At 40.4% G+C, this 22,110-nt stretch overlaps 1 protein-coding gene across 1 annotated transcript in view; it reads right to left on the bottom strand.

The window, feature by feature from the left end:
• LOC120937196 overlaps positions 1-22,110 on the bottom strand; it is a 186,649-nt gene that overhangs the window by 73,511 nt on the left and 91,028 nt on the right. The window contains exons 24-28 of the mRNA XM_040350213.1: positions 11,525-11,658; positions 10,162-10,273; positions 7,484-7,533; positions 5,937-6,107; positions 490-607 (exon numbers count right to left, since the gene is read on the bottom strand). Coding sequence (XP_040206147.1) covers positions 490-607; positions 5,937-6,107; positions 7,484-7,533; positions 10,162-10,273; positions 11,525-11,658 — 585 coding nt within the window. The remainder of the gene's footprint in view (positions 1-489; positions 608-5,936; positions 6,108-7,483; positions 7,534-10,161; positions 10,274-11,524; positions 11,659-22,110) is intronic.

The raw sequence follows: 22,110 nt of genomic DNA, 5'->3' as shown, positions 1-22,110 counted from the left end.
CAGGGCTCTTTTATTGTTTATCAACTATTACTGGGATAAGTGGTCATACAAGGCCACTCTTTTTAATGTACTGTGCTGACTCACATATCCTAGCTTTACTTTTCTCCTACTTGCAGCACATTGTATAGGTTCAATGTTACATGAGGATCCTTTCAATGGACCTTCCTGGAAACCTATGTCTGCAATGCATACACTGCCTAGTAGACTAATCCCTCATGGCTTTATTATTTACAGTCTGAAATATTTTTATTGGTGGTAGATGTCCTGATAGTTAGTGATTTGTGGGGTTTTCAGGCTCAAAATGATAACATATAATTTCTAAAGAATGTCATTCACTACTGCATTACTTAAACCGTTTGATCAAGTCCCTTGTAAGATCCTCATAAGCCTGGCTGAAAAAACATTTTTGGAACTCGGAATATGTTTTGATTTTGTGGTTAACAATAGCAGTATAAACATTCATTTTCATCTGCGGTTAAAGCTTCATACCTTCTCTGGGAGCATTTTGAACATCTCAAGCACTTCAGTTGGGAAGGGAATATACCACAAATTAACAAAAACCTTTCCATCGTCTGTCAGCAAAGCGTGTGGACGTTCTTGAAATGCTCTAAAATCCAGAAGAAATGTAGTTGTAATTCTTCCAGTACTTTATTTTGGGAATGTACTGTATTTGCAGGCGTATAAGACTACCTTTTACACTTAAAAAAACTGGCCAAAAAGCAGGGGTCGTCTTATACGCCGGGTCAGCTGCTCGGATGCCTGCTGGATGTGCGGTAATACTGTATGTAGCGTCGGCTACATACAGTATATACCGTTTAGCCAATCCCAGTGAGCGATGTATTCAAATGAATACAGAGCCTACTCAGATTGGAGTAACAACCTCTGCCAATCCGAACAGGCTACATACAGTACCCTGCCCGGATTGGCTTTGAGAGTCACAGAGGCGTGGGCTGATGATGTTACAGCCTCTGCCAATGCAAGCAGGCTTTGTATCCATTAATAGAATACATCGCTCGCCGTGATTGGCTCCAGCTCCAGTAAGTAAGAAAAATATGGCTCCAGAAGGAAGAAATATGAAGCCTAGGAAGGGGTCGTCTTATACGGTGAGTACAGGCAAAAAAATCGCAAAAAATAATTAAAATTAGGGGGGTCGTCTTATACGCCCGGTCGCCTTATACACCGGCAAATACGGTAGTTTGCAATTGCTAATAATAGCATGCATGTAAATGATTGTCATCTCCTGAAGCAAAGCAATTATGTGAACAAGCAAAGACCTCCAAACTTATACAATGATTAGTTTATGAAAGGAGTAGAGATTGTTAACTTGCAAAGAGAAAGTTCACTGAGCTTAGTAAATAAGGTGAAGCTGTGTCAACTTTTACCATCCAATCATTTGCAAAAAAAAAAAAAAAATCCTGTTTCTTCATTTTCCTCACATGTGATTGTGTATTGATTAATTTTGCTAATCTCAGTGAAGATTCACATTGCTAAGTATATGGTCACTTCCCCTTTATTAAATTAACCGCATGTGCTCTACCATTGCACTCCATCATGTTTGCCCAAAACGGAAAAGAGCAAAGTGCCATTCTGAAAATGACTGGTGGCTGCCAGGAAAGCAATTCTGCTACAAAAGCATAAGCCTCTCCCTCCGACAGTCCACCAGTAGAAGACCTTGGTGAACTCAGCCCTACCTCTATATAAACTGACTTATATGGGACGTAATTGGCAGAAAAAGTTTGATAAGGTTTGGGCGGCGTGGGTTCGTGAGAGGCAGCTAACTTTGGAGTAGGGTTTCGGAATCCAATATCCTGGTGGTATCATAAATATGACTTGAATACACCTGAGGCTGTCGGGGGGAACTATCCCCTAAGCATTTATACTTTTTTTTTCCTTGTCTGTTGAATATGCCCCCCCCTCCCTTTCTTTTTACTAATTTATACATGGGAATGGTTGCCCACTGTCTTCGCAGAGGGCTGTGCCCCCCCCCCCCCCTTATCTCTCTTCTATTTTTATAGAAGCTCCCTCTAGTGGCTAGCTTACACATCTCTATATTCAATACAATATTAAAAATATTGAAGAGCAAGTATGTAAAATATATAAGCCACATCACTGCAATTGTAGCCCAAAATATGTTCTCACTAAAGCTTCCCACAAAATAGTGGTCAGAAGTTCAAACCATTAAATGAGCCTTCTTTACAAACATTTTGCCATAAATAAGTACAAGCAGCAAACGTTTTCCATAAACAAGTACAAGCAATCAACTTCAGCAATGAATCCTGAAAATTTATCCCAGTGGACTTATTTTTCCCCTCAGATTGATTAGTCAGGGTGTGTCTGCAAAGTAAAAAAATAGTTTCCCAATTTATATTAACTTCTATGGGTGAGAAAACAATTATCCCACCATGTCTATAACCTACATACACAGAACAGGCTGGTTGTACCCAAGTCGATAGATGGATCGATTTGGGTACAATCAGCCTGCCCATAGACGGATCGTATGTTGGCCGGTCCCTGCTGAACTGGACAAATTTCAATGTACGTATGGCTGGCTTAAAGCGGTAGTAAACCCCCTGCTGCTTTTTTTTTTTTTACATACCTGAAAGGCAAAAGGCATAATGAGTAGCTGGAGCGACGATGTCATATCTCCCGCGCATACGTGCGGGAGACTTCTTTCCGGTAAGGTCCGGCAGCTGCTGGGCCTTTAGCCGAGAATCCCCACTGCACATGCGCCGCTGCAGTCAGCAGCTCATTGCGAGGGGAATATCTCCTAAACCGTACAGGTTTAGGAGATATTGGGCCAGATTCACAAACGAGATACGACGGCGTATCTACTGATACGCCGTCGTATCTCTGTTTCTAACTATGCGACTGATTCATAGAATCAGTTACGCATAGCTAGCCCTAAGATCTGACAGGTGTAATTTAATTACACTGTCGGATCTTAAGGATGCAATTCTAGGCTGGCCGCTAGGTGGCGAGGCCATTGCGGCCGGCGTAGAATATGCAAATGAAGACTTACGGCGATCCCCGAACGGCCCGTCGATCTAAATCTACGTCGTTTCCGTCGAGTTACGCCGCGTAAAACTAGGGCTGAGCCCTAGTTGTCTTAAGCCATGGTAAGTATGGCCGTCGTTCCCGCGTCGAAATTTAAACATCAACGTCGTTTGCGTAAGACGTCCGTGAATGGCGCTGGACGCCATTTACGTTAACGTCTAAGCAAATGACGTCGGCGTGGTGCGACGTCAGTTAGCGCAATGCACGTCGGGTAATTTACCTGACGGAGCATGCGCAGTACGTCCGGCACGGGAGCGCGCCTAATTTAAATGGGACTCGCCCCATTCGATTGGGCCCGCCTTGCGCCGGACGGATTTAAGTTACACCCCTGCAAATTTCCAGGTAAGTGCTTTGTGGATCGGGCAAAATTTGCGGCGGTGTAACTTAAATCGGAAAAGTTAAGTTGCGCCCGCTGGTTGTGAATCTGGCCCATTCTTTTTACCCACAGGTAAGCCTTATTATAGGCTTACCTGTAGGTAAAAGTGGTAGTACAGAGTATACTACCACTTTAAGCCTACTTTTGATATTGAATCCTTCTAATTTTTTCTGTAGACAAGGAATTAGATCTAGGCGCACTGCTTCTATTGTTATAATAGAAGGTAGCGAATAGTTGATTGAAGAATCTGAAGATAAAATATTAAACTAGTTAAGCTAAGTGTAATTTCTCCATAAGGGAGAAGATGTCCAAGATGGCTGGAGCTACGATGATGTCACTCCGGCGCATGTTCGTGGGAGTTTTCTTTTCGGCAAGGGGTGGCAGCGTCTGCCGGACCTTCAGCCGGGCCTTCACAGTGCATGCGCCGCTGACGTCAGTGGCTGCATGCAATTGAATATCTCCTTAACCGTACAGGTTTAGAAGATATACATTTTACCTACAGGTAAGCCTTATTATAGACTTAACTATCGGTAAAAAAAAAAGGTTATACAACCACTTTAGGATATTAAAGTGGAGGTTCCATTACAAAAAAAAATAATTAAAAGTCAGCAGCTACTAACACTGGAGCTGCTGACTTTTAATAAGGACACTTACCTGTCCTAGCCGCCAGCGATGTCGGCCCCCGCCGAGGCCGATCCTCGATCCTGGCAGCTCCAAGCGCCGCCATCCACAGTAAGGGAAACAGGCAGTGAAGCCGTACAGCTTCACTGCCAGTTTGCTACTGTGCATGCGCGAGCAGCGCAGCGCTTTGTGAATGGGCCGGCTGCTTTCTGGGACACACACAGTTCCCAGAATGCAGCGTGCCCCGTTCACAAGAAGACACCGAGTGTAGGAGGAGGAAGATAATCCGCCGCGGAGGATTAAGAGGCAAATTCGTCACTTTCGCATAGCAACAGCTATTTAGGGTAAGTAAAAAAAAATAGAATTTTTTTTTTCAGGTGGAACCTCCACTTTTTCTGTAATATTAAGGTTTATTTAAAATTTCCCTACAGTACTTTTTTTTCTAAAGCTAGATGTCCTCGGTCTGATTACCAACATTTTTCAACCCACTTCCTCTGAACCAAGGTCATTAAAGTGGAGGTTCACCCAAAAAGTAAATTTTTAACATTAGATTGAGGCTCGTTTTGTCAAGGGGAATCGGGTGTTTTTTTTTTAATCGAAGCAGTACTTACCGTTTTAGAGAGCGATGTTCTCCGCCGCTTCCGGGTATTGGCTACGGGACTGGGCATTCCTATTTGATTGACAGGCTTCCGACGGTCGCATACATTGCGTCACGATTTTCCGAAAGTAGCCGAACGTCGGTGCGCAGGCGCCGTATAGAGCCGCACCGACGTTCGGCTTCTTTCGGCTACTCGTGACGCAATGTATGCGACCGTCGGAAGCCTGTCAATCAAATAGGAACGCCCAGTCCCGAAGACCATACCCGGAAGCGGCGGAGAAGATCTATCTCTAAAACGGTAAGTACTGCTTTGATTTAAAAAAAAACACCCGATTCCCCTTGACAAAATGAGCATCAATCTAATGTTAAAAAAAAAAAATTGGGTGAACTCCCGCTTTAAGGACCCTCCTCTATAACTGGACAGTGAAAAAAGAAGCAGCACAGTAATGAGCTCATAAGTCTGTTACCCTACTTTCTCTTCCTGTCAGCATGCTTCTTGTTAGCACATGAAGTGATTTGCTTCTTAAGCTGCTACTTCCCACAACAGTCCATCTCTGCTGTACAGGAACTGCAAAAGGCTGACACAATGTAAAATTCAAGTACTTACACTGCTTATGTTGGAAGTCAACATGTTTTTAATATCAGATATTTCCGGACTGTTGAAATCTGGTTATACTGAAGACATCTAGATTTGGCTGGGGGTAGCCTGGCATGCCAGCAGAGCAAGATTACCCAGCAGGGTGTGTATAGCAGAAGGGTGCATATCAGGTCTTCATCTGGGAGAGGATTTACACATACCCCCTGGTGGTGGGGTATGGGAATAAGAGAGCATTAGCATATACTTCCTGGTGATGTCTATGCTCACGGTGATGTCTCCACTCGGCTCCGGCGCCCCCCCCCCCCCACCTCGGGCCAAACACGGTACTGCACACCGCTTTGGCTTGAATCTTGCTCGTGTTGCGAGACAACACTCCCAAACCGAGTTAGGATTTTTTAAAATACAGTGCTCGTATTGCGAAATGCTCGTTAACCGCGTTTCTCGCAATCCGAGGTTCCACTGTATAGGAGCTGACAAGATAATACATATTTATTTTATTAACATAGGAGGAAGTCAAATCCACCCCCTATTTATTTCAGCTTGCATAAAAAAAAAAAAAAAAAGGTAATGATGTTTTATTGATTACAGAGTTGCATTGATGTGTGTCTTTTTTATCTGCTACAGTTAGGCATTAAATCTTAAAGTGGGGGGTTGCCAGTAATAGTTGACAAGAAGAGGCAGCTACGAACCTGGCATCAGCTTCAGGAGCTTCCTTGATGGTAGTCTTTTTCTCCTGATGTCGTCCTATGATGAAATAGGTTTTCTCAATAAGTGGAAAGTCTTCCAAAAGCTGCTTCAAGCTGTTGCAATTAGCAATTATTTGTCCTCTAAGGGAGTGGATATGAATCTTTCTGCTCAACCTAAATGTCAAAACAACACAGACCCAGGTTGAAAGATGAAGAATCTGTACAATTTAAACCTGTCAACAACCTTTGTGAGTGCAGTACCTAATTGGATTCACAATGGATACAGTAAAAAGCCTTTTCCAACCATTTATGGCCTAAAGTACACCGTGGGGCTGGTCTCCTTCTGACCTTCTAATTAGGGTGCTGCTGCTGTATGTAAGCTAACACTTATATAAAAAAAAAAAAAATCAAAGCCAGTAATGCGTTGCCAGTGTATGCTGGTGCCGATATTGTCCATGAAAATGGTACTGTTTTGGATCACCTTGCATAGCTTTAAAGGGGTTGTAAAGGTTTGTTTTTTATTTTCTAAATAGGTTCCTTTAAGCTAGTGCATTGTTGGTTTACTTACTTACCTACCTTTTCCTTAAATTTCCCTTCTAAATGTTTTTTTTTTTTGTCTGAATTTCTCACTTCCTGTTTCAAACTTGACACCATCATCCAAGCTGTGTTTAGTCAGCCAGAACAGCTTACTGAGGAGGAACAGGAAGTGAGAAGTTCAGACAAAGAAAACAAAGAAAAAAAAAACATTTAGAAGGGAAATAGAAGGAAAAGGTAAGTGAACCAACAATGCACTAGCTTAAAGGAACCTATTTAGAAAATAAAAAACGAACCTTTACATCCCCTTTAAGGAATCCTCCAAGCACCTTATTGAAACGATTTTTATACAGTTAGTGCTGCCATTGGGGCCCCATGAAAAAGCCCTCTCAGGACTTGTTCTTCATAGACTTTAATACAATTCACCACTATGTTTGGTTTTGACGAATTTCAAACAGAATTTGGCAAAGCCTATTGGTGAATCGATTCTGGACAGATTTGTTTATCCCTACTCCAGAGAAGAAAGGTTCCATTTTGTGTAGTTTCTCTTAACTTCAGTTATGCCATTGCTAAATTTGTGTTTGATGATTCTTCAAGGAGTGTATCTTATCAATTATGACTGCATGAAATAGATTCAGTGATATTTTCAAAAAGATCTGTTATAATGTTAGGCCCAGTAATAGCTCAAATGAGTTAATTACACCCTGGTCTTCTCTTTTATTCTATTTAGGCTTATCAAACTGATATGATTATCTTGCCAAACTAACTATTTTATATATTATATTGTATTTGATTTTGTTTCCTACTTGTTTCAATGATACTTGTGATGCATATTGTATTAATGTCTGACGCACAATCATAGGTGAGATTGATTTATTCTACATCTCTGTAAGTTTGCAATATTAAGAAATGGCAAACTAATACTGTATGCAATTTAAAAAAATAATAATAATACAATTTAAATGCAGTGAAAATATTCAAAAACACAATGCTCAAATGGCATAAAGGTCACTTACTTCTGGCAGTAATCCTTTACAAGTTCTCTTTTTACCTTTTCTGCTTCTTCCTGTTCAATACATAAGGTAAAGTCACTGCAATATGTTATGGTGTATAGTGTGTCAATATTTCCTCAGTGCTGAAATAAGTATACAATGTACACTTGTTACTAATATTTGTAAAAGAATATATTTGACGATCCAGGAAAACCACTTCTAAGTGTCGAGTAATATTGTCAATATGACTAATCTCTAAATTGAAACTGTATATGTACTTTAGATTTTTTTAACATAAAGTTTGTTTTGTTTTCATGCATTACAGAGCTGTCTAGTGAAGCCCTGGAATCCTAGTGTAATTGATCAAACTCTTGACTACAGGCTCAATTTACAAAGTTTTAGCACATGTTTAATAATCTACATTTCAGCCAAATGACTGTCATTTTTAAATCATATAGGACCCAGCTGAAAATACCTGTCACTTTTTTTTAAAAATGATGCTTATCCTGGTGTGTTAGCTTTGTGAATTTTTCCTATATGTTTCCACAAAAAATAAATAAAGTGAACCTATACCCAAGCATGAACAGTAAGGTGTTTACATATTCTGAATAACCTGTAAAAGCATTTTAACCACTTCCCGACCGCAGCATGCCAATAAACTTCGGCAGAATGGCATGGGCAGGCAAATGGGCATGCCTGTACGTCCCTTTGAATTTGCCGCCTATCGGGCACTCACGCACCGCGTGCCTGGGAGTGTGCTTGTTGGCCCCGCAAACTCAATGTTCACCGGCGGCCCGCGATTGCGGTGAGAAGAGGCAGAATGGGGAGATGCCTATGTAAACAAGGCATTTCTCTGTTCTGCCTAGTGACATGACAGGAATCTACTGCTCCCTCTCATCTGCAGCAGTGATTGCTGTCATGTCAGTTGTAGCCCACCCCCCCACCCCCACAGTTAGAATCACTCCCTAGGACACATTTAACCCCTTGATCGCACCCCTAGTGTTTAACCCCTTGCCTGTCAGTGTCATTTATAGAGTAATAAGTGGCTATTTATAGCACTGTTCGCTGTATAAATGACAATGGTCCCAAAATAGTGTCAAAAGTGTCCGGTGTCTGGCATAATGTCGCAGTCCCGATAAAAATCACAGATCACCGCCATTACTAGTAAAAAATATAAATTATAAATTAAAATACCATAAATCGATACCCTATTTTGTAGACGCTATAACTTTTGCGCAAATCAATTAATATATGCTTATGGTGATTTTTTTACCAAAAATATGTAGAAGAATACGTATCGGCCTTAACTGAGAAAAAAAAATTAGTTTTTTATATATTTTTGGGGGGATATTTATTATAGCAAAAAGTAAAAAATATTGTTTTCTTTTCAAAATTGTCGCTCCTTCATTGTTTAAAACCGCAGAGGTGATCAAATACCACAAAAAGAAAGCTCTATTTGTGGAAAAAAAATGTGTCTGGATACAACGTCGCACAACCGCGCAATAGTCAGCTAAAGCGACGCAGTGCCGAATCACAAAAAAATGCTCTGGTCAGGAAGGGGGTAAATTCTTGCGGGGCTGAAGTCTTTAGAACAAGTTTTCATTTATATCTACATATGTATTGTGGATAAATTAAATGCATTGTCAAATTTTTGAACAAAGGCACACAAAAATAGTGCATTTATTAATCTTTTGCATTGCAGCCTGCAGAACATGATCTGGTCATTGTGGGTGCAAAAAGAACAGGCTGCTGCAGACTCTTCCTCCAGCCTCAGGTCTGTAAAGAGTTAAGGGTAATGGGCTGGAGGAACTTATCAATAAACTACAAAAGTGGTGATGTCATCACACTTGTCCACCATTGTGTTCTTGGAGTTCCTCTGCTTGTAGTGTTCTATTTACAAATTGAGGAATGTGACCACACATCATGTTACACTATAAATATAGGTGTGAAATGAAACATGGTCACAAAGGTGGACTTAGCCTTTAAAGGCTAATTCCACATTTTGCACCACGTTACGCCTGTATTTAAAACATTGTTAACTCTAAATGAATAAACTGTAAAGTTGTTACCTATGTATAATTTTGGGTATTGAAGTGTGTTGCCGATTCACAGGTACATGCAAATTTAAAGCTTGACATGTTTGGTATCAACTTCAATGTTTATATATTATATACAAAAATGTGGGTACTATATTGTGTTCGTGTGCATTAAATGTAATTTTTGTTAAAAAAAAGAGTCTAAAAGAAAAGTAGCTAAAACACCGTTGTTGATTATTAAGAATATGTTCATAGTTTATTGTCCAGGCACATGTGCACATCCTAGGGGGGCTAATGCACTGACTACTGAGAACAGCAATTATGGATGAAATTAGGAAGGAAGTCTACAATCATAATATATCTTAGAAACGTATAACATTGTGGGGAACATTTACTAAAACAGTCGAGTGCAAAATCTGATGCGGCTGTGCATAGAAACCAATCAGCTTCCAGTTTTTTTGTCAAAGCTTAACTGAACAAGCTGAAATTAGAAGCTGATTGGCTACCATGCACAGCTGCACCAGATTCTGAGTGCTCTAGTTTTAGTGAATCTCCCCTGCTGTACTTTGCCTGCACCATTTTTTTTTAAGATTTCAGAACACTTTTGGATGCTTTGATGCTGTTATGCATAACAGGTACTTGTAATAGATACTTGCAAACTCTTACAGGGTTTCTCATTAAAGTCCCCATCATTTGTTTTTTCTGAAGAAACGTGTTCAGCATGGCATCCCGAGGACCCACTTTTTCTAACTGTATTGAGATAAAAGCTTCTGGATATCTAAAATTAAAAAAAAAAAAAAATTAAATGTACTATTATACATATTAACCACTCAAAATAAAATGATTAGCAATGTTATTGTAACATTAACCACTTCAGCCCCGGAAGTTTTGGCTGCTCAATGACCGGGCAATTTTTTGTGATATGGCACTGCGTCGCTTTAACTGACAACTGCGTGGTCGTGCAACGCTGTACCCAAACAAAATTGATGTCCCTTTTTTCCCACGAATAGAGCTTTCTTTTGGTAGTATTTGATTACCTCTGTGGTTTAATTTTTTTGCACTATAAACAAAAGAAGAGCATCAATTTTGAAAAATAAAAGAAAACACAGTGGGGGTTATTTTCTAAAGGCAAATCCACTTTGCACTACAGGTGCAAACTACAAGTGCAAAGTGCACTTGGAAGTGCAGTCGCTGTAGATCTGAAGGGGACAAGCAAGGAAAATAAAAAAAACGCATTTTAGCTTGCACATGATTGGATGATAAAATCAGCAGAGCTTCCCCTCATTTCATATCTTCCCCTCAGATCTAAAGCGACTGCACTTCCATGTGCACTTGTACTGCACTTGTCCTGATCTCACTTGTCCTTGGTGAAACCTCCATTTCAACACAGTTGTGGCTTTGAAATACAGTTCTTGTTACCCGTGGCAGTGACACTATCCTAGAATACAATTTTGCCATCTTATTTGGCACCATCTGTGCCTGGCTTGGCTTTGATGCCACTTGTAAAAAGATTAGTATGTGTGTTAGCTTCTTGCTTACTTATTTTCTTCCTGACTGGACCACCCACAAGCCCTCGAATGACCTGTGGAACAGGTAACACCTTTTGGTACTTTGGTATTGCTGTGGTGTATCGTGCCATCCCAATATTTAAAACCGGTATTTTTTTAGGCGAAGAGTATAGCGAGCCATGAGGGTACATAAGACAGGTATTTTCAATTATTACCAACTGTAGAGTACAGGAGGTGGTTACAGGGAGGTTGATTTACTAAAGGCAAATATACTGTGCACTAACTTGGAAATGCACTGCAAGTGTAGGTGCTTTAGATCTGAGGGGAAGATCTGCTGATTTATATCATCCAATCATGTGCAAGCAAAAATTCAGTTTTTTATTTTCCTTGCATGTTCCCCTCAGAGCTAAAGCAACTATTTACCTTTAGAAAATCAACCCCATTGTCTTGTATGCATTTGCTCTGAAATTGCTCATATGGTTTATGTGACAGGAGAGTATTAAGACACATTAGATTCATACCTCTTCTTTGTCCAATATGCTTGGGTTCCATTAGGGTTAGGTACAGGGGTTAATGATGTTTGACTTTCAACTACTGACCATGATGATGAAGTCTTTTCACTGGAAGAACTCATTCGTCTTTGAAAATGACTGTCCTACAATTACAAATCAAATTACTTTATGGCAATATCACTAGTTCACTATTATTATTTTTCAATTATAAACAGAATGATCTTTTAATTATAAAGACATTTACTCACACACATTAACATTTAGAACCTGATTCACAAAACCGATATATTTTTTTTATTTGCATTGGAGCTCATTGTCTTTTTATGTTTAAATAAAAATGTAGGCACTATGACATGCACAAAGGAAAGGTCATTTACTTAATTAAAAAAAAAGTACGGTTTAATTCAAATTTTTATTTCTTTTTCTTAACTTAAGTTTTATAGCTATACTTCATTTAGGTGGTCAGGGTATATTTGAGGCCATTGCAGTCCTGGCTATCCTCATTGCTAACCCCAAATTAAAAGACCTACAGTATATGCAGCTATTTACTCCAAAAAAAATTTAAGCATTTAGCAAATTTTTCATGCTGGTTTTAATTCTTAACTTGGGTATACACGAAAACACTAGTCTCAGAGAACTAATTACATATTGGGTATTACAACACAGATTTGACCTCATTGACATACAGTATATATATATATATATATATATATATATATATATATATATATATATATATATATATATATATATATATATATATATATATATATATATATATATATACACACACACACACACACGTGCAGGTACCTGCAACTATGTCATCAGCCCAGCCAGGTGTGTCAGATTACAGAGCTGTTCGCAGAGTCGTGGGCACAAGAACAGAGGACCCAGAGCTGCTCCTTCGTGGATAAGCCCTACACATTTAGTAAAAATTCTAAAGCTGTCTTTTATAAATCGGGGTTAAATTACTTAAACTCAAGAGAGCAGAATCTGGTGCAGCTGTGCATAGTAACCAATCCGTTTCTAGCTTGTTCAATTAAGCTTTGACAAAAAAGAAGCCGATTGGTTTCTATGCACAATTTATACCAGATTCTGTGCACCAGTTTTTGTAAATCTTCCCCATTATGACTCCTATGTTAGAATATAGTAGGAACCCAGACTTTTGGCTGGTGTTCAACAATCTCTTGACTTCTTTAGACAAACTCCAGAACGAGCAGGCAGTGCAAATATGTGCAGGTACTAGATGCTTACTGGAATCTGAAGCCTCGTACACACGACCAAGGAACTCGACGGGCGAAACACATTGTTTTCCTCGTCAAGTTCCTTGTTAGGCTGTCGAGGAACTCGACAAGGCAAGTTTCTCCATTCCAGTCGAGGAAATAGAGAACTTGCTCTCTTTTTGGCTCGTTGAGTTTCCTCGACGAAAATGTACACACGACCGGGTTCCTCGGCAAAAGAATATCTCCCAGCAAGTTTCTTGCTGGTTTTTGCCGAGAAACTCGGCCATGTGTACGAGGCCTTAGAGATTTCCCAACCCTGCACACTTAGCCCTTATCATTACAATCTGCTGGATGCTCTATATGAAAAATGTATCCCAAAACCTTTAGTACAAAACTAAGTGGTGAACACTTTATTATCTGCTACTACTATGAAACAAGATAGTTATGTTTTGCAATGCCAATGACTCATACACAGATACACTCATCCACCTTTATGACTCTTCAAGGCCACAGCTTATGGGCAGGGATGACATATGAACATCTGAGAATAGTCATCTTGTGTCCACCTTTCCTTTATATTGCTGTTACAGATAGATGTAACCCACACTATGTTGTCTAACAGTAGTTCAGCAAAAGTGTTAGTTGTACTGTGTTAGCCCAGGTTCACACTGGGCTGCGGGAGTGAAGCCGTGCGAGTTCAGCTGAACTCGCACGATTTCACTCCCGCTGGCAGTCCCCATTTCGGCCGCGATTTCAGAGACATCTGTGCAGGTTTCTGCACAGATGTCAATGTAAATCGCGGCCCGAATCCGCAAAAAGTAGTACAGGAACTACTTTTTGAAATTGGTGCAGCGCCGCAGATGCGGCGTGGCACCGATTAGGACGGTGCCATTGCTGACAATTTCCGACAAATGCCGCCGATTTGAGATGCGATTTGACATCTCAAATCGCATCTCAAAACGTACCAGTGTGAACCAGGCCTAAAGAAAAAAATAAAATAAAATCAAGTAAAAAACAAACTGTTGCCTGTTTTTTGGACTAATGCTGGCCATACACTATACGAAAATTCGCCTGAAAATCGGTCGTTCAGACAGTTCTTTCGTTTTTCGGCCAGTTAATGGGCACAAAATCGATAATCGTTGGGGACGTTTTTGAGCCGAAAAAAACGAAGGACACATTTGGAATTTTTCTGCCGAACGAACGATAAAATTGGAAAAGTTAATGTGTTTCCCGTCCGAACTTTCTGCACTAGGTATATGTAAAAAAAACTAACCGAATTTTTTTTGTTTATGTCCACTGAACGATTTATCGGTCATTACATGATGGCACTATTGTTTGCGCTCACGACCGAACGTTCGTTTTTCGAAAGTTCGTTCGGACGATTTTTCGTGGAGTGTATGGCCAGCATAAATATGTACAACAACATAGGCACATGTCTTTGTCCGCATTGAAGTTGTTACTTTGTGCCCATTACAATACTTTTAAAAACTCTTTTGGTTAAAAAAAAAAAAAACTTTTTTGGCTTGTGAATGCCGGGAATTAGAACATCTAGGCATGTTAGAAGAGAGAGCTGTCTTTCTGTATACCCTGATCAAAGACTGAAAAAAAATTGAGAATGAAATAATTGTTAAAATTAATTATATCTATAGAATCATAATAAAACCAATTTTTAGGCTGAACAATACAAACAAATAGCCTCAGGAGCATCAGGTATAAGATCAGCATTAAAATGTTTTAAAGATAGTAATTTTTATTTTTGTCCTTCTTGACCACTATTGATTCATGTGATTTAGGATACGGTGCTCTGTGTCCTTGCTGTTAATTTTTAATCATATGCAAAATCCGTAGGATTTAGGAAAACAACTCTCATTCAAGGGAACTCAAAACGAAAGATAGAGGGGGATCCATTTTTTTTTTTTACATGTATTGCAAATTAGTTCAGGAACATTAGGACTATGGCAATGAAATATCGGCTGTTGCTAGGCCAGAATAAAGTGTATGCACACCTTTTTAAGAAACTCTTTAAATTCATTTATATAAAATAGGTAAAAATGTAAGCATAAAATAAGTGAAATTAAATGACATATGTGAAAAAATTATATCACTTCTGTTGTCTGTAGAACAAATTTGCAATAAGGCTTTCTGGGCCAGATTCACAGAAGAGATACGACGGCGTTTCTCTGAAACGCCGTCGTATCTCTCAGAGTATCTATGCGAATGATTCATAGAATCAGTTCCGCATAGATAGCCCTTAGATCCGACAGGTGTAATGGACTTACACCGTCGGATCTTAGGATGCAGTACCTCGGCCGCCGCTGGGTGGAGTTTGCGTCTTATTCCAGCGTCGGGTATGCAAATTAGCAGTTACGGCGATCCACAAAGGTTTTTCCCGTCGTTACGTCGGCGCAAGTCTTAGTTTCCCGTCGCAAAATTAGGGGTACTTTAACATGTTGTAAAATTACTCCACCATGTTAAAGTATGCCCGTCGTTCCCGCGTCGCTTTTGAATTTTTTGTTTTTACCGTCGTAAGTACATTACGCACGTCGCGATTCACAAACACGTCGCGCCGCCGTAATTGCGCACAAAGCACGTCGGGAAAATAGCGAACGGAGCATGCGCAGTATGTCTGGCGCGGGAGCGCGCCTAATTTAAATGGTACCCGCCCCATTTGAATTGGGCGGGCTTGCGCCGGACGTGTTTACGATACACCGCCGCAAGTTTACAGGTAAGTGCTTTGTGGATCGGGCATTAACACTGTAAACTTACGGCGGTGTAACGTAAACGGGTTACGTTACACGGCCGCAATTCTATGTGAATCTGGCCCTCTATACCTGTGAGAGCATGCATTTGGCCTTGTGTGGTAGCAAAACTGCAACAAAGGATTAAAGATACAGTAGCAGAAATGATGAAAGGAGAATGTTTCTATAGCAATGGAGTTTTATGATACCTCTGTTTCGAAACACTTTGTCGGAGCCAGATGTAAGACCTCCCTATAACGCTTATTTTTAGGGGCTCGATAAGACTGGTATTAATAGGAGACAATTAAAACACTTTCTAAATGTTTTGAAATATCATGCAAATGTTAGTACACATTCAGGGAAATTCAATATATAATAAAAAAAATGTATCAACACATACTCTGGATTCAGGTAGTTTTTACTACCACCATTTTTAGAATCTGTCAGTTTTGCTGCAACATATTCTAAAAGCATTACCACCCATTTGAGCAAACTGCCGGTAATTAAGACCAACTCAAAGTCGGAGTACAAGGGAAGGGGGTGTTGTGCGTTTATTACTTTATTAATATATTTCAATGTTTTACATTTACATAACTGGTTGCTAGGACGAAGGCTATCCATGTTTCAGCAACCAGCTACAGCAGGACACACTAAACTGAAGTGGGTTGAGCCTGATGTGAAACTCAGATACTCTAGTTACCCCATTAGGTCCGCCTTGACAGTGATTGACAGTGTATGGCAGTGGGTGGATTCCATAGCTGCTCTGAAGTCCAAAAGCAGATTTAGAATTTGCCCACTGCTATCTGCCAATCACAGACGAGGTGGACCTGATGAGGAACTAGTCTCAAAGTTCCCCATCAGGCTTTGCCCAACTTAAATTTATGCTTGCGGCGCCTGTGAGGTAGGTGGAGCCTGATGAGGAACTCTAAGGCCTCGTACACACGACCGAGAAACTCGATGGGCGAAACACATCGTTTTGCTCGTCGAGTTCCTTGTGAAGCCGTCGAAACTCGACAAGCCAATTTTCTCCATTCCCGTCAAGGAAATAGAGAACATGCTTTCTTTTTGGCTCGTCGAGTTTCTCGACAGTTTCCTCAACGAAAATATACACACGACCGGTTTCCTCGGCAAAAAAATATCTCCCAGCAAGTTTCTTGCTGGTTTTTGCCGAGAAACTCGGTCGTGTGTACGAGGCCTTACACTAGTTCCCCATCAGGTCTGTCCTGCCTGTGAATGACAGTTCACGGCAGTGGGTAGATTTAAAAGCCGATATTTGATTGAATAGCAGCTATGCAGGGCCGATCCTCCCTATAGGCTCACTATGCAAGGCGCTTAGGGCCATGCAAAGCTGCGAAGGGCCCCCCAAATTACTAGAGGCCCCGCCTGGTGAGAAGTCATTTTCGCCCCCTCGCCAACTCGCTGGCTGCATGGGAGAAGAGGTAAGAAGTCAGCACCCCCCTCTTCTCAATTTAATGTAAGATGTAATTTCCTACAGCAGAACACCCCCTCCCCCCGCTTCTCAACTTTCTTTAATGTGACATGTCACTGTCATCAGCGCCCCCCGCTTCTCATTTTTAATGTGCCATGTCATTTTGCTTAGGGCCCCAGGGAGGTCAGGATCGGCACTGCAGCTATGGATTTGCCCACTGCCATGCACCATCAATCAAAAGTAAAGCAGACCCGATGGTGAACTAGTCTTTCAGTTCCCCATCAGGCTTCATCCACCCAATGCAAAACTCCTCGGCCAGAGGAAGAGTACTGAGGAAGAAGTGGCCATTATAGACACCCCTTCCTCAGTGCAGACATGGACAGATTCATGCATCTGTCTATGACAGGTACATGGATCGGGCACAAGAACCAACACTTTCTGTGCTTTGCCCAGACAGAATTCTATAGTTTCTCTGGATTATTGTTGGAGACAATCCTCTGCATTGCTTCACATTACTAATTCCCAATCTGGAAAGTGAAAACATAATTTGGCAGATGCTGAAGCCCCTGGTCATTTCTTGATGCCTGTTTGAAAAGTCTGCTAACATTTCTCACACCTGTTCAGTGCGTCTGAATTTATTTCCAAACACTGATGTTGATTTTTTTTTTTATTCTTTATTTAACATGACTATATTACAGGAAAAACAATACAGCATACAAAAACAATAAACTGCTCTAGTAGTAGAAATATACAATCCAAGGTCAGGTCTGATGTTGAATTTCCATTCTGGAGGCAATGAATAACATTGCTGGCTGCTGAAAAGCACCAAAAAGCCAATTAAGGGCTTCCTGAACACATCACAAAAGAAAAGCCTGTCAACACTTAAACACATGGGGGGTTTGTTAAACTCTGCACATGTGAACTAGTGCATTTTATTGATTCTGTCTCATCCTTGCAGAGAGGAGGCCACAAATTACTACTTTAGGGAGAATGTGATGCATAGTCCCTTAGGCATTAAGCTTGAAATTATTTCTATGAAATGTTATCCTTTGCTAGATTGATGATATATCGCAAGCTTTGAGGTCCGATTGAGTTATATGTACCCTTACATAACTTTGTATGTAGATTCCCTACAGACTAAGAGGGTAGCCATGACCTATATCGATAACCATTAAATAGTCAATTTTGGACTAAAAGTCAGATAGTTGCTTATAATGTATGGTGGGCAAAAAAAAAAAGGTTGTCACATCTCAACAGTAAATGGCCTTTAAAGACACTGCAAGTGCAGAAAAATACCTGGTATTGTGCTAAAAATGCACCCAGCTCCTTATTCCTGTTATGGACCAAGAACACGTGCCTTTTTCTTGACTAATATCACAAGAAACCAATGTCAGCTTTCCCCAGTCATCTTTTGTGAAACTACAGAATCTCTCCCACTCTCTTCCTTCCTACAAGATAGGGAGTAATTGTTCTGTATTCTAAGAAAAGAATTGGGAGGTCTCTGAGACAACACAGAGTGTACAGGTCACAGGACAGCTCTAAATTTCTGACACTATTAATAGGTATTATTTTGCACTTGTAAAACATCTATATCAAAATGCGTAGAATGGTATATTTCACAGACCAAAAGGGTGCAAATAAGAGAATTTTATTGTTAGGGTTTGCATAAATTTTAAAGGTGAATTCCAGTGGCGGCTGGTGCTCCATTTTTGGGGGGGGGGGGCGGAAAACAAACCCCCACCCCCGTCAGGTCCACACTTACTCCATCCAGGTGGCTTCCCTGGCTTCTCCTCAAACCCAATACAGTCTTAAGACCCGCTTCCTGTCCTGATTGCCGCGAGGAGAGGCAGGAAGACAATAGCGAATGTTGATTCGCTAATGTCACAAGTGGGTGGGCTCAGGGTGCAGTGCTCTACACCCCAAGCCCAACCATTTTGAAGCCAATTAAAGCCTTAGGCTCTTATCATGTGCTTATAAAGAAACCAAAACTCATAGAAGTATATGCGCCCGGTGTCCCACGTGGAGATTAGGGGCCAGCGCATGGAGATTGGGGGGGTGGCACCCCTGCGCCCCTTATGGACTGGCTGTCGCTGGTGAATTCACACTATATGTGGTGACAGACATTTTACCGCACAGTAAAGCCACATAGCTTTTTTGTATGAACAGGGAGAACGGCCCTTTTTGCCTTTTTTTTTGTTACACATGTCTATAGCTGGGTGTGGTGTATCCTACAAGGATTTGACATCAGCAATCTGAGGATTACTACTGACCCTTGTGTATAATGGGTGAGTCATGAAATATAAAGTAAAAAAAACAAATAAGGCCAGTAACAATCTTATATGACAGGAGCACTAATGGGGAATGCCTAAAGAGATCTTAATGTCCAAGAAATCTTGTCAATGCAGGGAAAAGCTACAGGTTAATTTAAAATCGACTCCTCCAAGCTGCTTATATCATTGCTCTGCTGCTCTGTGTGCTTTCAAAAACACGGCACACAGCAGGGAGAGAGTCATCGGCCCTTTGTAACTACCAAGTCGCTCCTGCAGGCAGGTAGACTGTGGGGGGCTGAATAAAAGATAAGTAAAGCAAACTTTGTGGCCAACATTAAAGTAATTGTGTTGATTTTCCCTGCAGTGGAACTTTACTTTAAAGTTTGAAAATGTTCCCGCAAAAATATTTCAAGCATTAAAACCTATTAAAACACATATCTCCTTGATAAATTAAGAACTGTTTTCACATAATGCTTGAAATATAATTTTTTATTGTATTTTTAGAAAATTCTGAGCCAGCACAAAACTACATTAAAATACAAACATCCCTATACAGAGGAAATTGTGATATATATGTACGAAAAAGTGCCCTTCTTGACATAGTTAGACATAGAAAACAGTGGCTCTTCTTTGAATTATAACATAATAAGAAAGCAAGAGGGACATAAAAGTCAGTACAAGTCTGAACAAGTCAGTAAATATTTGATGTCATTCAGATGGGTAGAGGTGGAACTAAGTCTGGCCTCCACTCGTCTGGAGACAAATCATAATACAAAGAAAGTTATTTTGTTTACATATTGGTGGTATCCAATTGAGGAGAATTGCTTTATGTCATACAAGGTCTATACATAATTAAGGAATGTGGTCAGGGGTGGGAGGTGTACTGAAATTGGACTGATCCCAAAGTGCCCATACATTATCGTTCTAAGGTAACATCTAATTTTGACTGTGAGATGTTCCATGTTTCTGATATCCAAAATGATAGACATAAGCTCTGTGGGAGATGAGGTCTGAGATGACAACCAGTGAAGGAGAATAGCTTGCCTAGCAGCCATCAAAACATGAGTAATTTGCTTTTTAGAATATTTAGAAATGCCAGGAAAAGGTGGAAAAAAATGGATGGGGTCTAGAGGGAATGACCTAATAGAAGGTTGCTGTAAAATTGATAAAACATGGGTACAAAAGGGTTGGATATGAAGGCATAGCCAGAATATTTGATACAGTGAGCCAGTCCCCTGACCACATCACCAACAAACAAACGGTATAGTTGGGCAGTTCATATGCAACATCTCAGGAGTTTTGTACAAAAACATAAATAGTTTGTAGGTATTCTCTCGATATACCACGTATCAACATGATTTGGAGGCATATTCACAGATTTTGTCCCAACTTTTAGGGGCATCGGTCTTTGTAAAATATGTGCCCACTTACGCATGTATAGGTGAATGTCTAGAGCTAAATAAGTGTCATCTTGTAGGAGTTTATAAATAGAAGAAATGTATTTGGTCGATAAGGGGTCTTGAAAACAGATGCACTCAAAGGGCCAGATTCATGTACAATTCCGGCGGCGTAACGTATCCCATTTACGTTACACCGCCGCAAGTTTTCAGCGCAAGTGCTTGATTCACAAAGCAATTGCCTGTAAACTTGCGGTGGCGTAGCGTAAATCCGTCCGGCGCAAGCCCGCCTAATTCAAATGGGGCGTGTATCATTTAAATTAGGCGCGTTCCCGCGCCGAACGTACTGCGCATGCTCCGTTTTGTAATTTCCCGCCGTACTTTGCGCGAAATGACGTCGCACCAACGTAATTTTTTGAACGGCGACGTGCGTTACGTCCTTTCCTATTCCCGGACAACTTACGCAAAAAAAAAAAAAATTCAAAATTCGACGCGGGAACGACGGCCATACTTTAACATGGCTAGTCTAAATATAAGCCATTGAAATAGCATCCTTAACACTACGACGGGATAAGCCGACGTAAGAGAATGCGACGAGCGCACGTAGCTTCGTGGATCGCCGTAAACAGCTAATTAGCATACCCGACGCGGAAAAGGACACAAACTCCACCCAGTGGGCGCCGAAGTATTGCATCCTAAGATCCGAAGGCGTACGAAGCCGTACGCCTGTCGGATCTTACCCAAATGCCGTCGTATCTTGGTTTGAGGATTCAAACTAAAGATACGAAGCGGGAAATTTGAAAATACGCCGGCGTATCAGTTGATACGCCGGCGTATTTCATCTGTGAATCTGGCCCAAAGTGTGTGGACTTCTCAAGTATAAGAGAGTGCATTCTGGATATGAAGAAGTAATTAATTTAGAGATAAAATATAATAGAGGCAGACAAGCGTTTAGAAGTGCATAGATCATCAAAAGGCATATGAGCCAATTCTGACATTTCTCTCATACATCTAAGAATCTGCATTTTTTTTTTTTTTTGCTAGAAAATTACTTGGAAACCCGAATCATTATATATTTTTTTGAGCAGAGAACCTAGAAAATAAAATGGTGTTTGTTGTCACACGAGATTTGCGTAGCAGTATTTCGAATGCAATTTTTTTGGGGGAAAAAATACACTTGAATACACATGAATTTTAGTACACAATATAATACCCAATTTTTGGTAAAATATAATATTATTTTTAGGTAAAAAAATAAAAGTACATTTGTAATCAACATTTGCTAAAAATACTTGCAATGCATATAGCTGCAGTTTTTTTTTATACAAATGGGCACACATTTTCTTCTCCTGGTGTCTCATTGGAACATTTTACTATACCTTGAAATATTTATAGATGACAAAAAAATTAAAGACAGATGCTACCTATTTAAAGTTCAGTATGTGCACACCTATAATTAATGTTCTAAGCCCAAATGCTGTTAAACAAGTTAGACAGATTATGGTATCTGGTTGCTTGGAATTAAAAATCATGCT

The sequence above is a fragment of the Rana temporaria genome, chromosome 4, assembly GCF_905171775.1.
Source record: "Rana temporaria chromosome 4, aRanTem1.1, whole genome shotgun sequence".
In the NCBI taxonomy this organism is placed as follows: Eukaryota; Metazoa; Chordata; class Amphibia; order Anura; family Ranidae; genus Rana; species Rana temporaria.
The sequence above is the reverse complement of the archived record's forward strand: the minus strand, read 5'-3'. Positions and strand labels throughout refer to the sequence as shown.